Below are 26770 nucleotides of genomic sequence, written 5' to 3'. Positions count from 1 at the left end.
GCGATTGCTTCATAATTAGTAAATCATGGTCACATCAGCACAAAAAACAATCATTGCTCATTATTTCATAAGAAGCTGAGTATTTTTCAACCAAGGACTGATATCTAAAAATTTAATTTGGTAAGAGACCTTTTGAGATGCATTTTCTGATACCCCTGATTCAGAAGTCTGTTACATAGATATTTATGGCGCTCAAGGAAATCAGAGTAGTTTGTACTTGCTTCAGTGTAGCAAATCATTTGTGGAATATATAAACCATACGCAGGAGATGAAGGTGTATTGCTGTACAGGGAAGGAAAATTCATAAAACTAAAGTCGTCTCTTTTATCATAAATCTTAGAGCTGAGATGACCACTGTTGTCAAATTCGAAACGTTGGTCCAAAAACAGATGCAGTAAACGCTGTTTCTGTGGTCTCCATCTCGAGCGCTGGTTGATATACTGAAGGTAACCATTTAGCAAATATGAGATTAAAGCCTTATATCTTCGGTCGCAATCTTTTTGTGTCAAATTGTGAAAGTGGATGTAAAAGTAATTGCACAATATATGGGAATTTATTTCGCCATATATTCACATGTATGCATGTAAACTAGGGTCTCATTGTATCATAGTATATTTCAAAATACTTCTCTGGACTCAGGAAGAACAGGCCGCCAGAAAGTGAATACCCATTTAGTCCGATTTTTTTTTTATTCTGATGCAGCATGTTTAACATTCAGTAATTGCTTGTCAAAGAGTTGACGTAAATTTATCCCACACTCCCCCCAAAATTCTCAAGACTCATTTCTATCATGAATCTGCCAACATTAATTAAAACGTAATAAAGTAATTTCTTCCCTTATTCTTAATACAGGCTAGAGATTAGTAGTTTATAATGGCGGAGTTAATAAACAGTTCGATACCAGGCCCGGTGCCACAAAACTTCAATAATCTGAGGATAATGCAGTGTTTTACTCAAATAAGAATAAAACTACGGTATCGAATTGACGTATGCTTAGACGACTTGCATTGACCACTACCAACGCAATCATGGGATGACCCCATTTGACATGCGAGAAGATAACAACTATACTATGGACTCAAAGCCTTTCCCAGTCTATAACGAACTGTTTTTTTTTACCTCTCACAATGTTTTTGATAGATAAATTTACCAAAATTTGGACAACGAATAACAGTTAGACACTCTGAAGAAATGGCATGAACAAATAGGTTAGATAAACTAGGTAAACTAACGTTATTTGGGATGATTTAAGCCAATATCATTCATATGTGTTTCCTACTACACCTTTGAAAACAAGTAGGGTAGGAAGGTAGGTATTCTTTTTTATTTTACATTTTTAACCTTGGGTCCATTGGAGAAGCATTTTAGACTTTAAGACTGCTTATTAAAAATCATAAACAAAAAAACATAACAATAACAAAACAAAAAAACAAAACAAAACAAAACAACAAAAAAAAACTAACAAATAAACGAAAGACTTTAGAATATACTATTTTTAGGGTGGGTAGGGTAATAGAAAACACACATCTTTTTCATTTGGCCTAATTGTATAGAAAACATGTCTTATCAATACCTTATAGTATTTTGAAGCCGATACAAATGATGCACGCTCAGTAAAATAGTGCACTAAGCCAATTTAAGATGAATAACACGAAGGATTTAATTCTTTAAAATTAAAATGACAATGATAAATAAATAAATAAAATCATAAAAATATAAATTAAATAAATTATTGCACAAGATTCGACTTAGATCAGAAAGAATGCTTAAATTCGTCCATTCTAATAAATTGCTTCAAACATTTAGGCAATGGAAGTTTCTCAATATTTTTAACGATGGACGTATCAGCAGCACCACGGTTTAGCGACTGTCGAATTGATATTCGGCAAATTTCTGACAGAGTCAAAGCATTTTCTGCTCGCTCACGCAGCCAGACCATAATCTGGACGCCATGAGTGCCGTTCTTCATATCCGATGCCACTAGACGTCTAAAAGACCGTGAAAACGTCGGAATACGTCGATGGCATTGTTCGACCTCCTGAAATGTAAGTTGATAGCCACATAGCACCAAAAGTTTGACAGCAGCTGGTTCACACCGGGCAAAAGTGTCAACAAGTAAGTTTCTACTGTACATCATGCTGGTCTCTATGAGACAACCATGCCATAACAACATCCCTGCAATACGACTGTTACATATAGAAATGGCTGACAGCAACGGAGACCATTGTCCGTCACACTGACTAAGCCTACAGTCGTTATGTATGAGCATTTCTAAAATACTATCTATAGAAGGATAAGCGTTTCTTTGAGCAATTCTATAGTAAAATATTGCTGTTGAAAATGGCGTTGCTTTATATGCCGTTATTGCATTTACATCGGCGCTCCTTTTTAAAAGTTTTTCAACGAAATATTCATTGCCGACTCTTACTGCTTCATGAAGCGGGGTCCAATCATTCTTATTTCGTGTGTTAATTGTTGCACCCTTTTCACACAGCATGTAAACCACAGTGTCTAAACTGTTGTGTATTGCACGTTGTAAAGGAGTATTTCCGGATTCATCACAAACGTTTATGTCACACCCGGCAAGAATAAGGGCCAATGCAATGTCCGAACGCCGATGATTGCAGGCAATATGCAGTGGAGTCTGTAACTTGAAGTCAGTTGAGTTAACATTCCAATCGGAGTCTAGCAGCAAGTATGCAATTTTATCATACCCGTACTCCGTTGCCCAATGGAATGCAGTTTTACCCTTCTCATCTTTGTAATCCCGGTTTCTATAGTTACCATTTCCTAAGATATTTCTCACTTGGTCTTCTTTCCCTGATTTAACAGTATCAAGTAAGAAGTAATCCTCATCAACGTTGATTTTGTTTGGCATTTTTACAGAGATAAACTATCTCATTGCTGTACCTATTTACCAGCTCTCGTTGCCAGATGTAATTTGACTTCCTCTCCTCTCTCAAGCTCAGTAACTGCAATGAATAAAGAATGACAAACTATACACAAGGCTAATTTTAAAAAGCTTATATGTAGCGCATTAAGTTAATAATGTTCATTTCAAATCTACCAGTAGTAACCCGGCATTAATGCAGAGATATGATTAAAGCTGATATATCTTCATTTGCGTGCAATGTACTAGAATATGCTTCATTTTAATCACATAGGTAAGTGTTCCCCACTACAGTTTCAAGTACAATGCATATCGATTCAAGTTTTGCGTGCTGTGAATGTGTGTTATAAGAACATTTTACTGAACTAAGAAAGAATTTACAAAGCTAGTTCGATCATAACCGGGGCTGCAATAAACTGTACGACAAAACTTTATAAATAACTCATCCCTAGTAAAACCTTGTTAAAGGGATTAAAGTCACAATTGTCGCGTTCAAAAGTTAAGTCCTTATTCAGTGATATTGGTGCATGAATATAGTGTGGGTCCGTTTCTAAGAATTGAAAGAAGTAGCACTATGGGTTTTTTGCCTGATATATTCGTCATAAAAGAGTTTCTTTCGTACGTTCTCTCTTCAAGTTTGAACGACCTTGATGAGTGCATCAGTCAATACAATTATAACAAAAAAGGGAAAAGAAATAATGAGAAAATAAAAAATGGACACAAAATTATACGATACTTCAATAATCAATACTGTATCTGACAACAAAACAAAGACATGAACCTATGAAAAAATCAGCACAGGTGCAAAAAATATTGTTGAAAGCATCCGAAGGCTGTTAAGAATTAAAAACTTTGAGGTGCTAGTGCATTGCTTGGACTACTTGTTTAAGCAATGCATATAATGTATTATTCATTGTAAATGTGAAGTTGACAATTAGGATGCTGAACCGATGGCCGGTTTCATACTTATAGCGGTTTTAATTAGATTCTGATATGATAATTACTAAAGCGAATTACATATTTCCATTTAATTCTATCAACTTTCGTTAAGAATTACAGAAACTTAAAATTAAATTTCAATTAATCCTGTATTGAACAAAAAGGTTTGCGATCTTTTAATGAATTATAATGTATCATAACTTACTTTGGTTACATGGAATCGTTATACTTCTGAACCTGACATAAATGCGTAGTAACGAAACAAAGTCACATGAAGAAATGGCAATATTCCATCACAATAAAGCTACCTGCTTTACCCTAAATCTTGTAGGTCAACATCGCAAACAAAAACACAAAGATACTCAGAGAAATCAGCTGATCAGTAGACTAAGCTGTTGAATCTCAGAGCTATGATTTAGTGATAAGATAGAAGATAATTTAGGCATCGTTTATAAATGGAATCTGGCACATTAATCGCCTCCCAAATTAGTTACCTGACAATCTCGTTAAAAGATAATCGAGTTCTTTGTTTCATCGATTGAAAATAAAATTTGATGAGGTTAATGTTTTGAATAATAAATTTTATCCCTACTTGAGCCTCTCCCTATGTAGGTAAGATGCTCTGTTATAAGGTGCTAGTGCCAAAAATTGGCTTATCATCATTAGAAACGAAACATAGAAACATACATTTGCAAGAAGCAAAAATAGATTGCAATAATACATGTATGTTATATTTTCAGCTAGATTCTAGAAATACCATTACACTGAGTATAAGAAATATATCATAATATTTAATGTTTCAATTGCAACACAATTTTAGGTAAATAACAACAGGAAGTTATACCATCAATACTGAAATACACCTGTTGAAGATACCATAGTCACGAGTGTTGGCATTGTGACCAGATTCTGAATCAAAACAAACGAACCCATTATATCAAAAGTAGTTTAGAACAGAAGTACACGAGAACGAAGACTACAAGGTACAATATATGGATTTTATGAATTCTTACTGTCACCTAAATAGCACTAGATATATGATTATGCAGTATAGAGCTTACCATCTAGCACAAACATACACTAGACCCAGGTAGTAGATCCAATTATACAAGAGTATACTCATGCTTATTTAGGACTGAAAGATATTAAGTACAAAAAAAGAGGGAAATAAGATATTTTAGAATGTTTTTGTAGTTAGTATCAACTTGAATCATGTAAAGCATGCGTGTATAAAACGATATTGAGTAACTGAACATTAAAATGCTTTATACAGCGATGTACCTGTCCAATGTCAACACCAGAATAAATATCATAATGTTATTAACTTACAATAAAATCAGATTGTGTGATTAGCTTCTAAGTTGCCATCATTCTTGTTTGCTGAAGTGTCAACAAGTTAGAGAAGATGAAAGCTTAGTTTCTACACCCAATGTTCGAATTAACAGCAAGTAAAGTAAAGTCGAGAGTATGGTAATCTACAGTAAGAGGCTTGTAAGGGTATCGAAAAAGAATGATAAACTTACAAGATTGAATGAGATTGATGACTGAGACCGCAGAACATTGTATTTACAATTATTCAAAGAGAATAAAATGCATTAACCAAATACACACGTACTGCCTTCAGCATCCTATGCAATTTCAAATGCAATATTCAGTTATTTTATATATAATGCAGATTATACATAAATATGTGTTAAGAAATTAAATATTTGATACAACTTACAATTTGTTGTTCTCCGTTCACATGTAATGGTACAATAACCTTTCATCCGTTTGTCTTTCCGTTTTAACGGAAAACAGAATTCATTATCCCGATGTAAGTGTAGGGTTTAAAAGGCGGAAATGATTATATATTTAATTGTAAAGAGGGAAGAAAATATAAAAACCGTTTTATTAAGGGAGGGTTTACTTGTCAAAGACACGTGGACTACAGCTATAATTATCCATTAACTGAATTTTAATGGTTTTGGTGTCAATAAGAATAAAACCTCACTAAACACCACAAACATTCAAAACAAACAACTCAAGTTAACGTTCATCATTAAATAATCTGGATTATAGTCTTATAAGAACGTTTGTAGTCGTTTGTGGTCTTTGATGGGGTTTGTTTTAAGAGAAATTCAATTTGTTTTCTTTGTAATTTATGAGTAAATAGGATACGATTTAAAAAAGAGGACTTGACACAAAGAAACTTAATTGAGTGAAAGATCAAACCCACAGGTTATGGATAAGGATAACCAGATTAAATTACAAGCAACTCAAATTATTGAATAAAACAAAATAATGATTCTTCTAAAACATATAACATTATGAATTTTAAATATGTGGCAAGTTTAAATTCTCAAATCTACATGATTGTCTTGAAATTCACTTTAAAGTCTATTTTATGCATTTCGGTCAGAGATTTGTGAATTTGAGGCACTATTCTAATTATAACATGTACTACAGGTATATATTGATGCACAGCATGACATCTAAAGTATAAATAACACTGAAGTCGACATGCGTTGAGCAATAGATGTACATTTATACTGTTGTACTGTATACTCAGTCTGCATGTTTGGTCTTACATAAGTTCTGAATAAAACGTGTCGTATATGGTACTCATAAGGTCCAGAAGTTCAATAGAAATTTAAATTTAATGCGTCATGATTACTAGGCTATTGTGTGTGACTCTTAAACTAAGTAAAGTACGGGTATTGCAGACATTTTGTAAAAGGGAGTGGGAGGGTACGGGCTAATTGCTAATCTTGCCAAAGTTTTGCATAAAAATTCATGTAGTAAACGGTACAAATGTAAAATTAATAGTGACTTCCATTCCCCACGAACATCCTGGATCCTACCCTGCACTGTTTTCTCCCTTATTTAATGTATATGATAAAAACTGTATGAATTCTTTAGACAAATTATGTTATAGAAGGCAATTAATTTGTAACAAATTCTGATGACCTGTTATTAAAATTCAATTTTCGAACGACACTTTTACGACTGCCTGAAGGAGAAACGGTAATATTTCTATTATCCTATAGATGTATATAATAAAACTTGATATTATCAGTGTATTCTGTTTCGTACTTACATGCTTCTTAAAGAAAACCTGTTAACATAATTGAACTGTATCACTAACATTGAATTGTAGTTCAGTATTCACAACGACTCGTAACTTTCTAGTTATAAGCGAAAATATGTAATGACATATCTTATTTCTAAGTTAAAATTTAGGTGTACCGACCTGCACCAAATTACAGCTAACACAAGTATATGAATGAAGTTCTTAGGGGTTAAATCTAAATTCATTCCTTTGTATATTAACTATAATTCTTCGAATTGCACAGCAAGTGATCGAGATAAAGCCATGGTTGTCCCTTCATTATAAGTCAAGGGTACGTACAATATGCTTTAAGACGGTTCAAACTACAATGTACTTGAAAACCCGTATTCGTTTTATTTCCTGGTTGAATGTAAAAAAAAACTCTGCACAACTGTGACGACATACGTCGTAAAGTCCGTGTTGTGTGACTAGTAAGGTGATACAGAGTACATGAGTTTTAAACTCTTTTTATGTTGGGAGAGTTGGGGGAGGAGGGGGGTTAATTTTGGAAACTCATTAAGCCTAACGTGCCATACTTTTTGCATGACCCACATGCTAGTGGTTTCTTACCACACGTGCTATTTTTTTTTATTTGTAAGTTTTGTTTTTCATGATTTTTTTACCCTTGAATAACTTAACAATTTCAAAGTATATTTTTAAAAACATTTGAATTGCATGCATACAGAACTACACGCAACATTTAAATTCTAATTGCAAAATTAAAATTAAATTAAAAAAAAAACATAATATGAGTCGAACATTAGGTCACTCATATCGGGATGCTAATCAAGCATGCATACCCCTAACAATCCATATAAATCCAGGAGCAAAAATAAATAGGAAGTGATATATAATACTGAAAAACTGGCAAGAATGACATGAAATATCATGTGCAACTTGCACATACAGTGAAGCAGAAGTTGATAAATGTGTTATATATAAGTACAAGACCCACCGAACAAGTTATCTTTTTCGGTCTATATATGCTACGTGTATATCTTTACGTAACGATAGTCCTTTATGCATACATACATGTATCTGTATTTTTGAGAAAACAATACACTCATCTCCGAATAAAATCAATCAAATTAAACCAAAACAAGAACGATAACTCTTGCAAGGTGTAAATTTCATATTTTATTTATCTCGAAAGCGCAACAATTGAATGGCAAACCAAGGCTGGTTATCGATGTGGTCTTTAGGTACTTCTGGATATAAAATGCAAACTTGGTGCATGAATCACCGAGCCTATCGATCAGATTTTATAAAGTGAATAACGAACAGATCGACAGACTGAAAGATTGACGGGAAGTGTGGTATACCTGGTGTTACACGGTATAGCCGGGATACAGAATAAATCACGTTTCCATTTTGAAAATGTTGTAATTATCACAAAACATATATGTACGATCCGGCAATAATATATAAACCTCCCTTTCAGATTAAGTTATCAAGTATCAATGCATGATTAATCGAAAGCTATTGAATTTCTTTAATTTTGACAAACAACATCCAGTGACAAAATCTACAATATTTAGTTTCTGAAAATGCACATTTTGATAAATATAACAGATCAAATACAGTTTTGAAAAGCCACTTACTTGCATTTCGATACTGACTTAAATTGAGCCACCACAACATTTCACGTAAGCCATACGAGATGACATAATAATTTTAATTGATCCTCTTAAACTTAATCCTCGGCAGATAGTCTAAATTTTAGACAAAGAAGTCGCTTTTGTATTGATTATTTGTGTATTGGCTTTGTTAGGAACTACACATGGAAGCTTATTTTCTCATTACTGTGATTGACAGTGATCAACATAAAATTAATGAATTTGTCAATCATATTATCATGCAGTGTTCATATATATGTATACAGGTACGTTTTCCCCCACACAATACACACTATATTGTTGCAACATGTGACATGTGATTTTCTAAAAATAGAATCCCGGAATCCAATTTCTTTGTTGACATTATTTTTTAACCAATGAAATCTCGCTTAACATTTACACCGATAAATTTACGTCACTTCTTGTGAGAATTTGTCATAAACAAATCTATCAACTGAAGATCTGAACACAAAAATGGATGGTAAATTAGTTAAATTTTGTCTCTTATTTACACACAGTCATAAGAATTATTGCTTACGTGAAATTGAACATGTACAGTTTTCAATAAATGCTCAAATCACATGGTTAATAATTTTGTACAACACATATACATGTACATGTACGTTCTCAATGTGAGAAGGGATTTTGAACTATGGACATGATGTACATGTATCTCCTCCTTCTGAAGTTTACCCATGTTTTACAGCTTACCGGCATGTTTTAATAAGATTTCAAGCTCATGTGTTTAAACGAAATTTTCGGTTGTACATTCACATATAATACTATATATATCAGAGAAGACCTGAAGATATTTTCAGCAACTATAATTACATTTACAAGGAATAATTCTCATATTGGATTATTCACCCTCTCCTGTCAAACAAGTTCATGCCCGAACTTTAAGTCTAGAGCGTTTTTCAAGAGAGACCCTGTTTTGTGGACACTTTGAATAATAATGCATGTGTAGTGACACGAGACGAGACTAGGAGGAGCTTGTTACTGTTGGAACAGAACTGTAGCAGACATGTAATTTTTCTCTGGTATTATGCAAAGAAGAGGGTTGCAGGGTCAGAGGAAATTTGGACTAGGCCTATCCTTAAATGTCATGTCACACACAGTGAATAGACAATTTCCACATTCACCATTCACGTCAAACATGATTGAAACTGGTTTACCGGTTTTTTCAAGACAAAGAAAGGATAAAAGGCTGCAAGTGTGGAAGTACTTCCAAATACATGCAATTTGAATTTACAGTGAATGTGTAACTCATCTATACAGTGCTATCCAAAATTTCTTTGGAGAACACTGCTCCTGTCATGAAAATGTCAAGATCGACTGTATGACTAGTACATGTTTTTGCTGGAGTCCTTAGTTAAAATTCTTGCTTTTCTTGCTGGAGTGTAAAATTTTGTAAATTTTTTCCATGAATGCAGTGAAACAATGTGACTCTTAGTTATAGCCAGCACCACGAAGCAGTGTGAGCTCTATGGATATTACATGCATCTTAATTTTCCCTTTTAGATTCCCCAATATACCAATGAAAAATGTCGTGTCCCAGAAGTAACAAAAACTGACCTTTTTTACAGAGAAAATTTAACATTTTCTGAAGCCAAACAAATAAAAACATATTTTTTTAAATTTATTTTATTAATTATATTTATTTTTATAAAATAAATGAATATGGTTTAAAAATTACAGGAAATGTACTTTTGTACTTTTCTCTGCTGTTTGGTTCTGCTGGCTGTTCAAGACCCTAACATGCCTTAGTCTCCAAATCAAAGCATACAAATGTAGCTACCATAGAAAAGGTATTCATTGTCTTCTTGAAATAGACAGTGCTTAAAAATCATTGACGTACATTTGTTTACATCATAGGTTTTGTGTAAAACATTGTCGCCTTTCATGGGAAAATGATATTATTCCAGGAATGTACAAATTATGAAATTAAAAAAAAAGGAATTACTGGAGCTAAAATGAAATTTCTAGTCTGTTCATCTTCTAATTTCTAACGCCTCTCAAACCACTGAATGGAATTTGATGAAACTTTCACACATTCTTTATTACATGATCCCATTTTGCACCTTCTATAATGTTTTTCCTTCTGAATGCTCACATCACTTCTGGGGTACCCTACATGTATATAGTTTACTGGGCAAGGGAGTGGGGGATATCAACAAGTGAGCTTTCCTCAATGTTTTTTTTAGTTTATTGATTCATGACAAATTTGTTTGTTAACAGTTGTTTTTGTTGGAATAAATAAATAGATAAGTACAATTTATTTTCAAAAGATTAAGTTTTGTATTCATTTGATTTGTGGGATGCAGTGCCTATAAAACAAAAAAAAATGATTACAAATGTCAGTATATGCTTTACATGCACCTAAATGTAATGCTTTCTTTAACCAAGAATGCATACGGTTAAAATATTGTAGTGTGATCATAACCCTACTCAAAATGAAGTATACATGTATTGTATGTGTATGCCCATTTTATTCTGCCGAAGAATCCTAAAATACTGTTTGTCATGATTTTGCTTCTTTATACTAAACCTGGCTGTGATGCCATGCACTTATACATGTACATTTAGTGTACATGTACAACACTATCTTGTCTCATTACTTGTTCAACTACTCCTTATTTACATGTACATTGTAGTCTTTGAAATTTGGACCAGCCCACCAGCCAATGCTGTTAAAATTAGGGAAGAGCTTGCATAAATTTTGCTTCCAAGCCAATGTATCCTATATAAAATTCTTTTCAGATTATGAGTAAGGACTTCTTGTCTGAAATTTAGACTGCAAAGACTGACATTGTTCATGTAAAATGTATGCTATATGATGTGAGTACTGGTACATGTATATATATGTATATCAATCAAAGACAATCTTGGTTTAAAAAATTGAAGAACAAGTAACAAAGGCCAATGAATACAACAATGAGTGTCTTTCCATAAAATGCACATGTACGTGTACATGTAACAGCTACCGGTACTAGGTTTGTTATTTTTTATTTTTACATTTCAGATACATTGTTCCAACTCCGGGTAAGTTCTATGTCTTGTTCATTGTCTTTTAGTTAATCTACAATGCATTCTTAGGAACTAAAATGTCACAGTGTGTACATTGATTATCAATTTAGGTCAAAGATCAGATTGATATAGCAATTGCAAGAGCCTTTCGATTTTATAAAGCCTGCTTGCATCTGCAATTATCTTGCACTACCACAGAAAAATTGTCCCATTGGCATACCTCATTAAGGTTCAAATGCAGATACAAAATGTAGTTAGGTCCACTTTATTAGGACTTGTAATTGATAATTATTTCTAATACATCATACATGTACATGTATTCATTTCGATGTTATTTACAATGAACAAACCCCATAAACAACTTTTACACGAAACTAAATATGCTGATTAATTTGGTTTGTATTTCTATGCATTTACCCAAATAAACCAGTCTTTTACTGTCAATATATTCAAGATGCCTACAAATGCTTTATTCTTAGTTATAGACGTTAATTAGTTAAAAATATAAATCCCTGTAGACTCATAATAAACCATTTGATGTTGAGCTAGAAATGGAAACCCTGCAAGATTATAGATAGTCATCAATCATAGAAATGAAATATAAAGAGGAATGCTGAGTACCGATTGGAAGAGCTGTCTTCAGATATTTCATGCAGGCCCTGGAGGTTCCATACACTAAGTATTTACAAAAATGGGACAGCATTCCGATTAAGAAACTTGTTCCAGGCTATTATTTATCTGTCTGTGATCTGGTGATATCGCTTTTTGTAATAACCATTCTAATGTATGTGTCTCTAAAACTACATGTAGGTGCCCAGGAACTACATGCTTTTACATAACACATACATGTACATGTAGATGTCTGTGTGTGAACTTGTAGCACTTGAGATATAAAGCGTAGCAACAGAGAAATGTAGCTAGTGGAGAGGGACATATATCTTAGGACATGTTTAAAAATTTCAGTTTCTGTGTAAGTGTAGGGTAAAATAATTCTGAACAAAAACTATATGCCATTGATACGGCATATCAAAATGAAAGTAGTGGTTTCTGCATGTGGCAACTTTCACTCTTCGATTCTTTTTTAGAAGACACATAAGGTACATGTATGCCATGTTGATATTTTTATGAGAGTTAAGATAAAGGATGCCTATCATAATGAAACCCCTCTGGCACCATCTGTACTCATATTATTTGTTATGAGCCTTAAATAGCTGAATTTAACATAGAAAGTAATGGGAACATAAAATGGTGGTACAGTGTAATACATCTTGTAGTTCAGTTATGCAGTATGTTGTAGGTTTTGTGTTCATTCATCTAGGGATTCCATGTAAACTGACATCAAGCTTGAATATCACGCAAATTGGCCCACTGCTATGAGGCTTCGTGAATTTTGGTGTGTGCATTAAAAAAAAAATTAATATCCTAATCAATCAGAATGATTGATTTAAAAATAAATCAAAAGAATTGAATAGGATATTAATAATAAGCTTTTGTTAAGATACATTTGAATCCAATCCCTGAACTTTCCTGTTATACCCTATTTTTGCAATTTGACGATTATTTGCGGTGTAAAAATTCAAATAATCAATATAAATTGATTCAGTACATTAGTACTTTTGATTTTACATTAGGGTTTGGTTAAAAGAATAAACGATTTACTGGTATTGTACTAATATTTGTTCACAGCAAAATAAAAAGTGCATATATACTGGTACATAAACATGTTCAATGATGAGATAAATTACTACAGGCTTACTGTACTGAACTTTGCCAACATGTAGGCTCTATAAGCCAATTTTTGGGTGACCTTACAAATGTATTATGGTATACTGATTTTCTTTAGTTGATCAGTCTGTTGACATGTTTCTTAATAAATCCTTGATCTGGGCCTTCCAGAGTTTACATAAATGTTGAAGACCTTTTTGGTGATCTCTGAAAGTATTTACTGTTTTGTATTTATCTGCTAGTGCATTTGCTGCATTTCACCATATCCATTCCTTTTTCTATTAATAAATTAATTCTTTACAAAATGTATTGGTACAGTGTTTGCATTAATGAAATTATTCCTTTTGTTTTCATTGCTTTCCAGTATTTTTTCCATAGTTAATAGTTACAGAACTTTGAACACCACAGAAGTTTAAAAGTCTCATCATGTGATTTAGTTCAGCATTTATTTTCTATTAAATCTACTTATCACCGTAAGTGACATATACATGAAAAATGAAGCACTGATACATGTAATTAAAAAAATACATAGTTAAATCTGGGCTTGGTCCAGTACTTTTTTGTAGCATGACAAAGTCACTACATGTATCTGTTAATACATGTACATTTCTTTTGTTTATAGTTTACAAATAAACAACTAGAAAGACTAGCTTCTAAAGCAGAAAAAGATCAGAAGAAAGAACAAGCTAAAGTTAAAAAGGTATGTGTTAAGGCAGTAGCTGATCCAGGATTTCAGGTTACAGTGTGTGTAATAGAATTAAAGACCAAGTGAAAGGAGGTTTGAACATTGTTTGGGGAAGAATTTGTTTAAAATCAAGATCTTATGCCAATTTCTTCATTATAAATTTAAGTTTCTATAGCCAGCAATAGCATGTTAAAATGAAAATGAGATAGCATAAGAATTTAAATCTGTGAATGGAGTTGGAAATTGTTATATAATGGTATGGTGCTGTTGTCATTGCCATTGGTTCCAGCATAATGTCACCTGTAAAATATTTGTTGAAGAAATAATTTGTGGAGGGGGTAGATTTGTACTCATTTTAACATGGGTAGGGCATTTATATTTAACCCATGTTAAAATGAGTACAAATCTACCCCCGGAAGGAATTATTTCTTTTCTAATACATGTATGACAAATGCGGTAATTTTTGTGACAAAAATTTCCCTAGGCGTAGCCAAAATAACGGCTGTTCCATTTAACCTCCCCAGTATGGAAGTTGGATAAATGCGTGTTTACATCTCCGCTAATTTTCATAGGAGGCAATGAGAGCAGCCGCCAGGAAAATGTAGATGATGTACATTTATGTTATAAATTTGTATATTTATGTCATTGTATGTGTTAAATGTGTGTATTTATATAATTGATTTCAAGTAGATAAACTCTCAGCCATTAAATTATCAAGTAAACCTTTTTAGCTCACCTGACCAAAGGCCAGGTGAGCTATTGCCATCATTTTGCGTTGTCGTCGTTGTCCATCGTCGTCTGTTGTCGTCAATTTTCAATTGTTGAAAAGATCTTGTGATAGTCCTACCAAAGACTTCTTTAGTCAAAATTGTTGGACAACTTCTTGTTTAATTTATTGCCTTTGAAAGGCAAAATTCAAGAAGTTGAGTGATTCAGGCTCCTGGGAGCCTCTTGTTAAATGAGTGTTTTGTCTCGAAGCATCAGCGAAAGAAAGGAAACAGTGTACAGGTGCTAAAGGTGGGGTTGTACCAACACATACTGTTTGACGATATGAAGACGACATATAAGAATGTCCATTTAAGCATATAGATTTACTTTGAAAATGTGTCATACCACAATAGGAAAGGTGGGATCAATTTTTGGCTCACCTGGCCGAAGGCAAAGTCCATCATCGTCTTCGTCGTCCTCGTGGACAAATTTTAAAAATCTTCTCCTTTGAAACTACTAGACTGACAGATTTTAAACTTGGCATGATTGCTCCTAAGGGTGTTCTACACAAAATGACCTTTGGGATTTTTGATCCATGAAAAAACATGGCAGCTGTTATTAAAAATAGAACATAGGGGTCAGATTGCAGTTTTTTTGCAAATAACTAAAAAACCGCTGCCTTTAGCAAATTTTTCGCAATGGTTATATTGTTCAGCATCATGAGATGGACCTATGCCAAAATTTTCAAAAAGGTTGGTCAACTGATGTAGGAGTTACGGCCCCTGAAATAGTCTTTTTTTTCATTTTTCGCATGTGCAACTTTAAAAATCTTCTTCTCATAATCCATGGCACAGAATTCGATGAAAGTTAGCATTTGTGTTCCTTAGGGTATCCCACACATAATGATTGTTGGGATGGTTGATTCATGAAAAAACATGGCCATCGTTACTAAAAATAGAACATATGGGTCAGGTGGCAGTTTTTTGCAAATAACTCAAAAACTGTTGCCTTTAGCAAATTTCTGGCATGGGTAAAATTGTTTAGCATCATGAGAAGGACCTATGCTGAAATTTTCAAAACCATTCATTGACTAATGTAGGAGTTACAACCCCTGAAACAGTTTTTTTGTTGTTTTTTTTCACATGTACAATCTTCTTCTCTAAAACCATTTAAGATCATTGAATGAAAATAAGCATAATAGTTCTTTAGTGTATTGTGCTCAAAATGACTGTTGTGATTTTTAATCCGTGAATAGATATGGCTGCCTATACTAAAAATGGAACTTAGGGGTCATAAGACAGGTTTTTGAAAAAAAAATTAAAAAATTGTTGCCTTTAGCAAAATTCTGGTTCAGGTCATGAAAATGCTATGAAAAGCATTTCTTGCATTTGACAATTTAGTTGATTTAATTTAGCCTGTCTCATTTCTCAAGTTCTTCAAATAAGCAAATGGTTAACCAGGTGAGCGATTCAGGCTCTCTTGAGCCAGTAGTTTGGGTTATGACTTAAAAGGTGCAAGAATTAGAGGTCATAAACCTGCATTTGTCTGATAACCTGACTATTACCACAGTGTGACATACCTCCAAAAGAAGCTGAAGTTTGATTTTGAGGATTGTGATTAAAACGTTAAAGGAATTGGGGGCCTAAGACATGCCACTCTGATCCTGATAAACATCTTACTATGAGTCAACATTTATTCACAATCCAAATGTATGAGTTCAAAGGTTATACCCAGTCACTGTCAGTGAATAAATATCATTGAAAAATAGTCTGTTTATGCATTTTGGTTGTTTGAATAGATTATTATAGACTACTATTTGAATATTAGCCTAAATATGATCCAAACTGCCAGTACAATACAAAATACAAAAGTTTGCCAAGACGTGATGTAGCTATCAAATAGGCTTTTACCTGTCTGATATGCATATTGGCCTGATTAAAATCATATTTGCATAGGCCAATATGGTGTATTGGACGTGTCAATAAAGGTATAATTGTGTAAGGTTTTCCATATTGGCAGCGTTAATGGTCTACGCTCAGTCTAATATGGCTAGTCTCGGACCAGAATCAAGCCTATTTGGAAAAGCTTAAGCGATAATGCTATGTTAGCTGACAGTATAAAGGTTTTGATACACTCATTGATTTAACTGTTAAATGTATAGATAGTAACTTTAATAAAAAAAACTGCAGTTTTGGAGTCAAAACAGACAGTAATCACTCATATTTATACAAGCCAATAACTACCCCTCAGTCCAATATGGCTAGTCTCTGACCAATAAATAAGCCAATATGGAAAACCCTACACAATAATACTGTAATAATTCACAATACTAGTGAAATTACTAGAAGTTCATAATGTGGTAATCTGAATATTAGAATCTTCACAGTTTGACATAGAAGTATCAGACATTAAGGAAAAGGCAGTATTAAATCATGTGATTGTTATTTGAAGGTCAATTTTGTTTATTTACATTTTAGGCAATAGCGCAGAAAAATATAGAGGGTGCTAGAATATATGCTGAGAATGCTATAAGAAAGAAGAATGAGAGTTTAAATTATCTACGCATGGCTGCTCGGGTAGATGGTGTGGCTTCCAAAGTACAGACAGCAGTGACCATGAAGGGAGTAGGTATAACCCAGTAGAAAATAACTGGGATCAATATAATCAATTATGATGGTTGTCTTGTCCCTCTTTATTATAGAGTTGCCCATAATAGCATACGTGGAATTTTGCTCCCTGTTTTTAGTGGAATCCCAGTTGCTCATTTGCTTTTGTTACTTTGTGTGTATGATTTTAGTTACTTTATGTTCTTTGTTGTGTATGTCTGTTTTCCATGTCTGGTCTTTGTCCCAGGATTACAATCTTTTGATTACTGTTATGACCTTGGTTCCCTTGATTACTCTTCCATGTTTCAGGATGTCAATTGTCTCTTTAGCTGTTAATAAACTTCATGTCTGTCTTCTATTTACCCGTATGTATTTCTCAATTTTTCTTATTTAAAATAAATCACTTGTTAAAAAAATGTGGTTTTACAGTAGAGTCCAGAGATTATTAAAGCTTAAATTTGATACTGTTTAGTCAAAGTATTTTTAAATGAACAAGTACTTGTTTTAGAAAAAGAAAAGAAACATGGCTGCATTTTCTTGTATGGCACTTCAAAATTGTATTGGTGGTTTTACTTTCTTTATTTTGTAGGTAATGAAGAACATGGAAGGTGTGACAAAAGCATTAGATAAAGCAATGTCTTCTATGGACTTAGAAAAGGTTTGTCATGATCAACAGAATTAAGTATTCATTCATATAAAATTCTCTGCCACTAGTAGAGGTCATTTATGGTGCAGAAAACCCACCTGAACAAACAATGTTGTTTCTTGCTACATAAACTATAATTTTACATTACAATAGCCCTTTCTGTATTACAATAGCCCTTTCTGTATTACAGTAGCCCTTTTCTGTATTTTACATTACAATAGACCTTTCTGTATTACAATAGCCCTTTCTGTATTTTACATTACAATAGCCCTTTCTGTATTACAATATACAATAGTCCTTTCTGTATTTTACATTACAATAGCCCTTTCTGTATTACAGTAGCCCTTTCTGTATTACAATAGCCCTTTCTGTATTACAGTAGCTCTTTCTGTATTTTACATTACAATAGCCCTTTCTGTATTACAATAGCCTTTTCTGTATTTTACATTACAATAGCCCTTTCTGTATTACAGTAGCCCTTTCTGTATTACAATAGCCCTTTCTGTATTACAGTAGCTCTTTCTGTATTTTACATTACAATAGCCCTTTCTGTATTACAATAGCCTTTTCTGTATTTTACATTACAATAGCCCTTTCTCTATTACAATAGCCTTTTCTGTATTTTACATTACAATAGCCCTTTCTGTATTACAATATACAATAGCCCTTTCTGTATTTTACATTACAATAGCCCGTTCTGTATTACAGTAGCCCTTTCTGTATTACAATAGCCCTTTCTGTATTTTACATTGCAATAGCCCTTTCTGTATTTTACATTAAAATAGCCCTTTCTGTATTTTACATTACAATAGCCTTTTCTGTATTTTACATTACAATAGCCCTTTCTGTATTACAATAGCCTTTTCTATATTTTACATTACAATAGCCCTTTCTGTATTACAATATACAATAGCCCTTTCTGTATTACAGTAGCCCTTTCTGTATTACAATAGCCCTTTCTGTATTACAATATACAGTAGCCCTTTCTGTATTTAACATTACAATAGCCCTTTCTGTATTACAGTAGCCCTTTCTGTATTACAATAGCCCTTTCTGTATTTTACATTACAATAGCCCTTTCTGTATTTTACATTAAAATAGCCCTTTCTGTATTTTACATTACAATAGCCTTTTCTGTATTTTACATTACAATAGCCCTTTCTGTATTACAATAGCCTTTTCTATATTTTACATTACAATAGCCCTTTCTGTATTACAATATACAATAGCCCTTTCTGTATTTTACGTTACAATAGCCCTTTCTGTATTACAGTAGCCCTTTCTGTATTACAATAGCCCTTTCTGTATTACAATATACAGTAGCCCTTTCTGTATTTAACATTACAATAGCCCTTTCTGTATTACAGTAGCCCTTTCTGTATTACAATAGCCCTTTCTGTATTTTACATTACAATAGCCCTTTCTGTATTTTACATTAAAATAGCCCTTTCTGTATTACAATAGCCCTTTCCGTATTTTACATTATAATAGCCTTTTCTGTATTACAATAGCCCTTTCTGTATTCAAATCTAAGTATTTGATAAAACTATTTAATTTCACATTAATCAAACAAATCAAGAACAGCAACTCTTGCTAAATGGCAATTTCATACACAATATAACTTTTACCTCAAAATCACAACAACGAATGACAAACTAAGACTGGTGATGTGGTCTATAACTGTATGTTAATGAGAACTAAAATTGAATTCAATGAATTTTTGAAAAACTTGAATCACATCCTGTATAAGTTTAATTAGTACTGATACTTAATTCCTGTTAAAATTCAATTGACACTAAATTGTTGTTAAAATTGTGGCCTCTTTTCATGTATCTTAAAAATTTTATTATTATTAACAATTTTTTTTAGCCTATTATCTAAATAAAAACTACTCTATGCAGTTGACAGTGATAAAAACTAAAATGCAATGAGCTAATTTTAGACAGAAAATGTACATGTACTAAACAGCAGTCCTTTTCACAGAAAAAAAAATAATATGCATAAAGTAAAATAAATTGTAAGTTATTTTATCATTATAGATGAAAGAATTGGAAGTCATAACTTATGACTTATTTTGCACTTGCATTTTTTTTGTGAAACAAAACACAGGTAACCAAAAATTAAGAAGTTATTTAAAATTGAACCATAAAGAAATTATGAAATTGTAAACACATCTTGAAGCTATTTATATAGGTCATGCCCACAATTAAGTGGAATTTATTGATTACTGTGTATTGCCTATTTTCTATGTTTATCTAAAATATAATTGAAAAAAAGTGAGTGAAACACATGAAATGTAATTATAATAATTGAATGATTCAATGAAGTTTAGCATGCTTCATGTTCCAAAATGTAGATAATTCAGTTCAGTGCTTTTACACACTGATGGAACATCAATAAAGAAACATTCAATTCTTTAAAATATGAAAATATTAAGAGAAGAGTTGTCTTACTGAAATTCAGATAAAATGGTAAAATTTTATTCAATAAAACTACTGTAAAAAAATAAAGTACAATGATGCCAAATCTTCTACGAATTTGTATCCAAACATTTCTAATTGTTTTGTCAAATTTAAAAGTGACTGAAGCTGGAAAGGGAAAAGATAGTGTTCAAATGAGAATGTATGTCATTGTTATTCAATTTCCATAGACTGCATTAATTCTGGACCTTTTTTTGTTTTTGTTGTTGTTAATTCTGCCTCGTAAACTAATTAACAGAGAAAAAAAAATACAAAAAGACATCTTATTGTCATTTCTGTTTGTAAGCAGGGAAAAGGTTCACCAACGATACATTGAATAAAGGTCACAAAAGGGGTGGAATTCACAATTGATGTTTACAGTTTCTTGAAAGAAATTGAAAGGAAATGAAACAGTTTTATTGAAGAAAATATAAAATCAAAGACAAACATAAAAAAAAACTTATTGTTAAGATGTAGTTTGAAAAAGAATGACGATAGAAAATGAATAACATATAGCTTAGAGGGTGATAGAGAGTTTGTTACCCCTTGAAAATACATCATCACTTTTGGCTACGTCTCCAGGTAACAACAACTTTTTTTCGATAACAAACTGCTCTATCACCGTCTTAGCTATATGCTATTTAAATCACTAGGTAGGTAGATTGTTCCACAAAGTGTCAGCAGCCATGTCTAATCTTTGGTCACCTTACATTTGGTGGCTGAAGTCTTATAAGAATTTGCAGCCAAAGCTGTACTGTGTAGAACAGCTGTCAATTAAATTAATTCTATATGATGGTCTTGTAGCAAGTCCTGTTTAAGACATTAAAAGAATTTGTTTAAATTTCAACATGTGGGAGAATTACATCTAATAGTTCGGGAATGATTTTTATATTTTTCAGTCTATGAAGAAATAAGTTAATTTGAGATAATTACTGTAATCTGATTGGTTAAAATAGTTTTGTTATATCTCAATGGATAAAAAAATATTGACATGCCCCTATTCAGTTAAATTCAGAGCTACTTTTCTCATGTTTAAAGATAAAAATATGTTTTCAAATTGATTTATAAGAATTGGCTATGATAAAAAATTTGCCTATCGAAAAATAACATAAATTTTCCATGAGCACATTTTGTTTATTGCACTTCGCACTATAAACAGTATGCACATGGAAATTTTATGTTATTTTTCAGTAGACAAAATTTTTATTATTGCCAATTCTTAAATAACCTCAATCATGTGGTTCACACTATGTAACCAGTGTAGCAGGTTATATTTAAGTGTCTACATGGGCATTGGGGTGATTTAAAATAGACCAAAAATATATAGCAGTCATTTAGATTTAGTATCAAAATTTAACAAGTAATTATTAATCATCAAAAAAAGTTGATGTCATCACAGTCACATAACAAAATTTGGTCTACGAGATGATGGAACAAATTTTTCATCCCATCAGAAAGCGTGTTTCATCTGAAATTAAATTATTTGTTGATATTAAAATTTTGACTAGTCTTGTGCTAAACTTTCAGTTCCTGTATTTGTACTGTTAGAAACCTCCTTAAATACAAGGGACAATTAGTTTTCAATTCTGAAATTTTGGGTTCAAATGTATGCTAAATATTCTGAATATTCTTATTTGTGTTATTCCCCTTCCTTTAATTGTGCAGAATAATCATCACAGCATTGTTTTCACTTGTAATAAGTTCCATGGGTTAATATTGTACAGTAAACTCTAAAAGTAACTGATTCCTGTGCATTTCAAGTGGAGTTTAGTGCCTTTATTTGTTTGGTAATTAAGTACCAGTCTTTTTAAGAATCATGCAAATTCTGTAAAATGTGATGCACCTAAAAAAAGGCTACATATTTTTATTTTTGTTATTAAGTTGCTTTATAGGTCTATATGATGAACTGTATAATTATTCATTACAATTTGTCTGCTGTTAGGAGATAATCCAATTGGAAAAGCCAATAGTTTCTATTGTATTTTAGTTTCATTTAGAGAGTTATCTCCCTTAATTTTGTATTCTACCCTTTCAAATTAAGGTTAATGCAAAAGCTTACACCTAGTAACCCATTGTAAACATTATAGTTTACAAACATGCATTTGTATAGCTCCTGCAATTTAACATTACCTTAGAAGACTTCAAATAGGAATTTGAGAAATTAAGACAATTTTATTTTTGTACTTTTGATTAAAATTTTTTTTACACCAAATTCCACATATCATACCTCCACTCACCAAGTGGAATTACCTTGTCTGTCTGCTCCTCTGTCTGTCTGTCCAAATTTTTGTTGCAATTCTCTAGGCTCCCAATGAATGGATTGATTTCATATTTAATGTGTGGCTTTATATAGATGGGACATATGTAGGAAGCAGTTTTGGTTGCTCTTGAATACTAGCTTCCTGTACGAGTTGAGGTTTACGTAGCACAACTATGCATGCAACTTCATATTTTTGGTTGTTTTGGGTCTTAGTTGAGATTTTGGTGAAGTATAGATTAAAGGTGAAGTAGTTTTGAAATGGTACCACACACTTCAGTTATCTATATCAATAACAATCCAAAGGCTAAAATCTGCATTTTTTTTATTTCAGGTTGAGTCAGTTATGCAGAAATTTGAGAAACAGTTTGAAGATCTTGATGTTAGAACTTCTGTAAGTTTAATAATCATTTTTGAATCATTGATATTTCATGTTCTTCTATTTTACAGATGTATCATTCCTCCCAGAGTATATTGCACCACAAGTTCATGTAATATAATATATACTTGTGACAATATTCACCAATTTAAATGCAATAACCTTGTATTATAAAACCAATATAAATGTATTTTGGACATGCAGCTGGTGTTTTATGGATAGTATGAATTTTACTACAATTCATCCGGACAAAAGAACCATTCAAAGTTGTATTTTGAGTAGTGTAGATATTTACTGTATCTTGGATTATCTTTATTTTGTTGTTATATAAATCCTTTGTTCCATCAAAAACCTATTCTTTAGGGTATATGTTTAGTTTAAATTATTGATACTTGGGATTCAAAAACAAGTCTCACTGTATTATTGTTATCTATTGTTTGGGTAAAATATCCACTACAACATGTATAGTAGTATCTTTTTTGATTTTATGGAATTTTTCCAACTTAGAAATGACTTTAACTTTACAGTTCTTTTGGCAATATGTGATACTGTGGAAGAACTTACTAAGGTTTGTTGGTATCAGTTTTCATGGGTATTGAAATTTGATCTAGTTATGGAATTCAAAGTTCCTGACTTGTCAATAAATAGACATTATATTTTTTATGGACCCAGATTTGGTAGTTAGCAAAAGCTTGCAGCAGAATGTTTACTCTTTCTCTTAAAAACCTAGGACCCCTGTATTCAATAGAAGCAAATTATTTTTTTAGACAATAGAGAATTCTATGGGATCAGCAATGACACTATCTACCCCACAAGATCAGGTTGATCAGTTAATACAACAGGTAGCTGAGGAAGAAGGTTTAGAGATGATTGATCAGCTGAAAGACCTTAACCCAAACACAGCTTCTGTTAGTTCTTCTAAATCAACCGAACAGAAAAAAGAGGATGATTTATCTAGAAGGTAATGTAATAATGATTTAGTCAGCCTCATAGCTTGATCTACACTCAGAGAGATTGATGGTAAAGCAAAACTATTGATCAAACTATACGACAAATGCAATGACTTCATTCTGTATTGTCAACTTTTCATTAATCTGTTGCAACATCCCTGCAGCACCTGCATATGGAGTTTTCATATCACAACTCATATGTTACGCCAGAGTTTGCCATAACTATGTAGACTTTTTTGTATCACGCTAGACTTCTTACAATTAGGCTTCTGAAACAGTAATGTTGCTACAAGATTGAAGTCATCACTGCAGAAGTTTTATGGTCGTCATCATGAACTCGTGGATCGTTTCAGTGTATCCGTCTGCTCCATGAAAATTAATTTGTTCAATGCGTCATAGTTTTCCTTTCCTCTTTCATCTACCCTGGTCTTGACATGTTATGAGCGACTCAGCGGGTGAACACTTACCCTATCGTTGCACCTAGTTGATGTTTCCAGTTTTTAATGGAGTTCGAGTTGCTCATTTGCTTTTGTTACTTTGTATGTATGTATTATTATTTTGTTTTATATTCTTTGTTGTGTGTTTCTATTTTCCATGTCTGGTCTTTGTCCCAGGATTGCTTTCTTTAGATTTCCACTAGAATCTTGGTTTCTTTGATTACTCTTAAGAGTTTCCAGTTTTGATGCCAGTATTGTACCAAATCTGCAAAGTGGATTGAAACATCATTACTCAAAAAATTTTTTTTCTGTTTTAGCATGTAGCAGACAAAACAAATCACTTACTAGTTGAACACATTCTTTAAACTTGAAAAATTTAAAGTTGAATTTAAAGATACTTCTGTGGTTACCTCTTAAAAGCAGTTGTTTTTGAGCTGTAATCCTCCCCAAGATGTTGGTTGGAACATTTTAATTTTCTTATTTACTTATTTTAATGTATTTTCCTTGTATGGTTATACCAATGACATGTGCCACACTACCTTACTGTATTATCATACTTTGTATTTGTTATTTGAAATTAAAATATTTGCATCTGGAATTGATTTTTCCTGATGCATTTTTTGTCATTGTAAATCTACATGATTGGTTATAGGTTGAACAACACACAGAAGACTTCAAAGTAAAGTTTTATAAATAATCATTTAGTAGATGAATTTCATTATACAGCATTCAACCAATAAAAAGCTTTATTTCGTCATATGGTCCTTTACATATAATGTAATATACAACATTAAGTAATGTCTTAAAATATATATTTTTTATTTATAAATGGGTCAAACAAATTGTAGCTTTCATTTTCCAGCCAACATTCAGTTGATGTGGCTTCATGTTTATGGGACATAGGTTGGAAGCAATTTTTGTTGCTGTCCATTATCCAATTCCTGTATGAATGGGGTAAACCTAAATACAACATAAGTAACTTCATGTTTTTTTTTATGATTTGCACATTATTAAGCCATATTTATACAAATATGAATGCAGTTATTAAAAATGCTTTGGTAGATGGTTACTCCATCCTCATGAATCAAATACAAACTCTATCAGTTGTAAATGTTTGCATATAAATCTATAACCTACACATATGTGAGATTTATTCCATTGATTTAATTGTTTTCATTTTGCTAACTCTTTTTCAATCTTTATTTCAGGTTACAAGCATTACGGAATTAAACCAGAATATTTCATAATCTGTTATTTATACTTGTGTAAACGACTGTTAGTGGCTGATATTTTATCATGATGTCTTTAATATTATGTTTATATGATCCATTTTCACATCCTTTTGTCCAACTTTGCTGATTTTGTTTTCTGTGTAGTCAATTTGGCTTGGCATCAACTGTGAAAGTATGATGTGACCTTTTAATTTTCTTGGTTGCTAATTTCTATATATTTTTGAGAATGCACACATAAGCGTTTACTTTTTTGGCAGTTTTAGAAAGATTCCCAAGAAAATTCATGAAGTTAAAATTTTGGAAACAGTGATATTTCACCAAATCTAAAACTTAATTCATGTGCAAAATGAAAGTTCTTGCATAGGTTATGAGAGTAGAAAAAATCGTCTTGTTTTGTAAGTACCTTTGTATTCCATGCAGTTTTCAATAGAAACTACCATTAAGTAGTGTAAGTATGTGTGTGTTTCATAAATGCTTTTGAGAAGTGTATACTGTTATTCTGTACACATATCACTTCCCTTTTCTTATTAATTTATGTATTATGAATTCAATTTACCATTTCTATGGTAAAATTAGTGTTCAACGTTCTGTCAAAGTATGGTAAGCGTGCGAAACTAACTTGAGGAGTTGTATATAAATTGCAGGTTCTCTGGACATCTGTATTGACAATGAATCTTGTTTATATAGATATTTGTTTTATAAATGAACTGTTGATTTGATATAATAAATATTATAATTAATTGTCTTTTTCATCTATCATATGCAATTTGTAAAGAATTAACAAATAAATAGTAGTCAATTTCAAGCATTGTTTTGAACCAATTTATTTTAATTGGTTCACACCTGTTTATTATTACTGTAGTATGCCAACTTGGGAATGGTTGATGTGTTAGAAACCATGGTTACTTTTAGAAACCACAAAATGAAGTTTAAGTTCATTATTTTGTCACTGTAAACATATATCATTAAAAAATCTTCAGCTCATTCAGGTTTTTTTTTATTTGACAATCATAGTATTTTATTTTAGACATTTCAAACAACATTACAGGACAATGACAATGAGAGACAATTACAGAAACGGATTCTGAAAAAAATACACCACCTTGAACTGACAATGTACACA

General features: G+C 32.2%; 2 protein-coding genes across 4 annotated transcripts; one reads left to right on the top strand and one right to left on the bottom strand.

The window, feature by feature from the left end:
* Nucleotides 1-1635: 1635 nt before the first annotated feature.
* LOC148616411 (uncharacterized) lies at nt 1636-8767 on the bottom strand. Of its 3 annotated transcripts, none has more exons than XM_088583428.1 (2): nt 8522-8767; nt 1636-2972 (listed from the first exon to the last, which is right to left on the bottom strand). In XM_088583428.1, the coding sequence occupies exon 2, from the start codon at nt 2876-2878 to the stop codon at nt 1754-1756; it is 1125 nt and encodes a 374-aa protein (XP_088439554.1). In that variant the 5' UTR covers nt 2879-2972; nt 8522-8767; the 3' UTR covers nt 1636-1753. The 3 variants fall into 3 exon arrangements, with proteins under 3 accessions (XP_088439554.1, XP_088439553.1, XP_088439552.1); XM_088583427.1 differs by lacking the exon at nt 8522-8767 and adding an exon at nt 5553-5655; XM_088583426.1 differs by lacking the exon at nt 8522-8767 and adding an exon at nt 4035-4219.
* Nucleotides 8768-8930: 163 nt separating this feature from the next.
* Nucleotides 8931-26387, top strand: LOC148616410 (charged multivesicular body protein 1a-like). Its single transcript, XM_088583424.1, has 8 exons — nt 8931-9017; nt 11559-11578; nt 13911-13988; nt 17159-17305; nt 17877-17945; nt 22984-23043; nt 23796-23989; nt 25624-26387. Exons 1-8 carry the CDS (start codon nt 9011-9013, stop codon nt 25643-25645), a joined length of 597 nt encoding a protein of 198 aa, XP_088439550.1. The 5' UTR covers nt 8931-9010; the 3' UTR covers nt 25646-26387.
* Nucleotides 26388-26770: the final 383 nt, after the last annotated feature.

Source organism: Perna viridis, chromosome 5 (assembly GCF_037379345.1).
Source record: "Perna viridis isolate PV_CMFRI_1.1 ecotype Kerala chromosome 5, ASM3737934v1, whole genome shotgun sequence".
In the NCBI taxonomy this organism is placed as follows: domain Eukaryota; kingdom Metazoa; phylum Mollusca; class Bivalvia; order Mytilida; family Mytilidae; genus Perna; species Perna viridis.
Note: the sequence above shows the minus strand (reverse complement) of the source record. Positions and strands in the feature narration are given on the sequence as shown.

Excerpts from the sequence above, each read along its gene's own strand:
- LOC148616411 (XM_088583428.1), bottom strand. The coding sequence starts at position 2,878 with ATGCCAAACAAAATCAACGTTGATGAGGATTACTTCTTACTTGATACT.
- LOC148616410 (XM_088583424.1), top strand. Across the intron at positions 13,989-17,158 it reads AACAAGCTAAAGTTAAAAAG|GCAATAGCGCAGAAAAATAT; the intron begins GTATGTGTTAAG and ends TTTACATTTTAG. Across the intron at positions 17,306-17,876 it reads CAGCAGTGACCATGAAGGGA|GTAATGAAGAACATGGAAGG; the intron begins GTAGGTATAACC and ends TTTATTTTGTAG.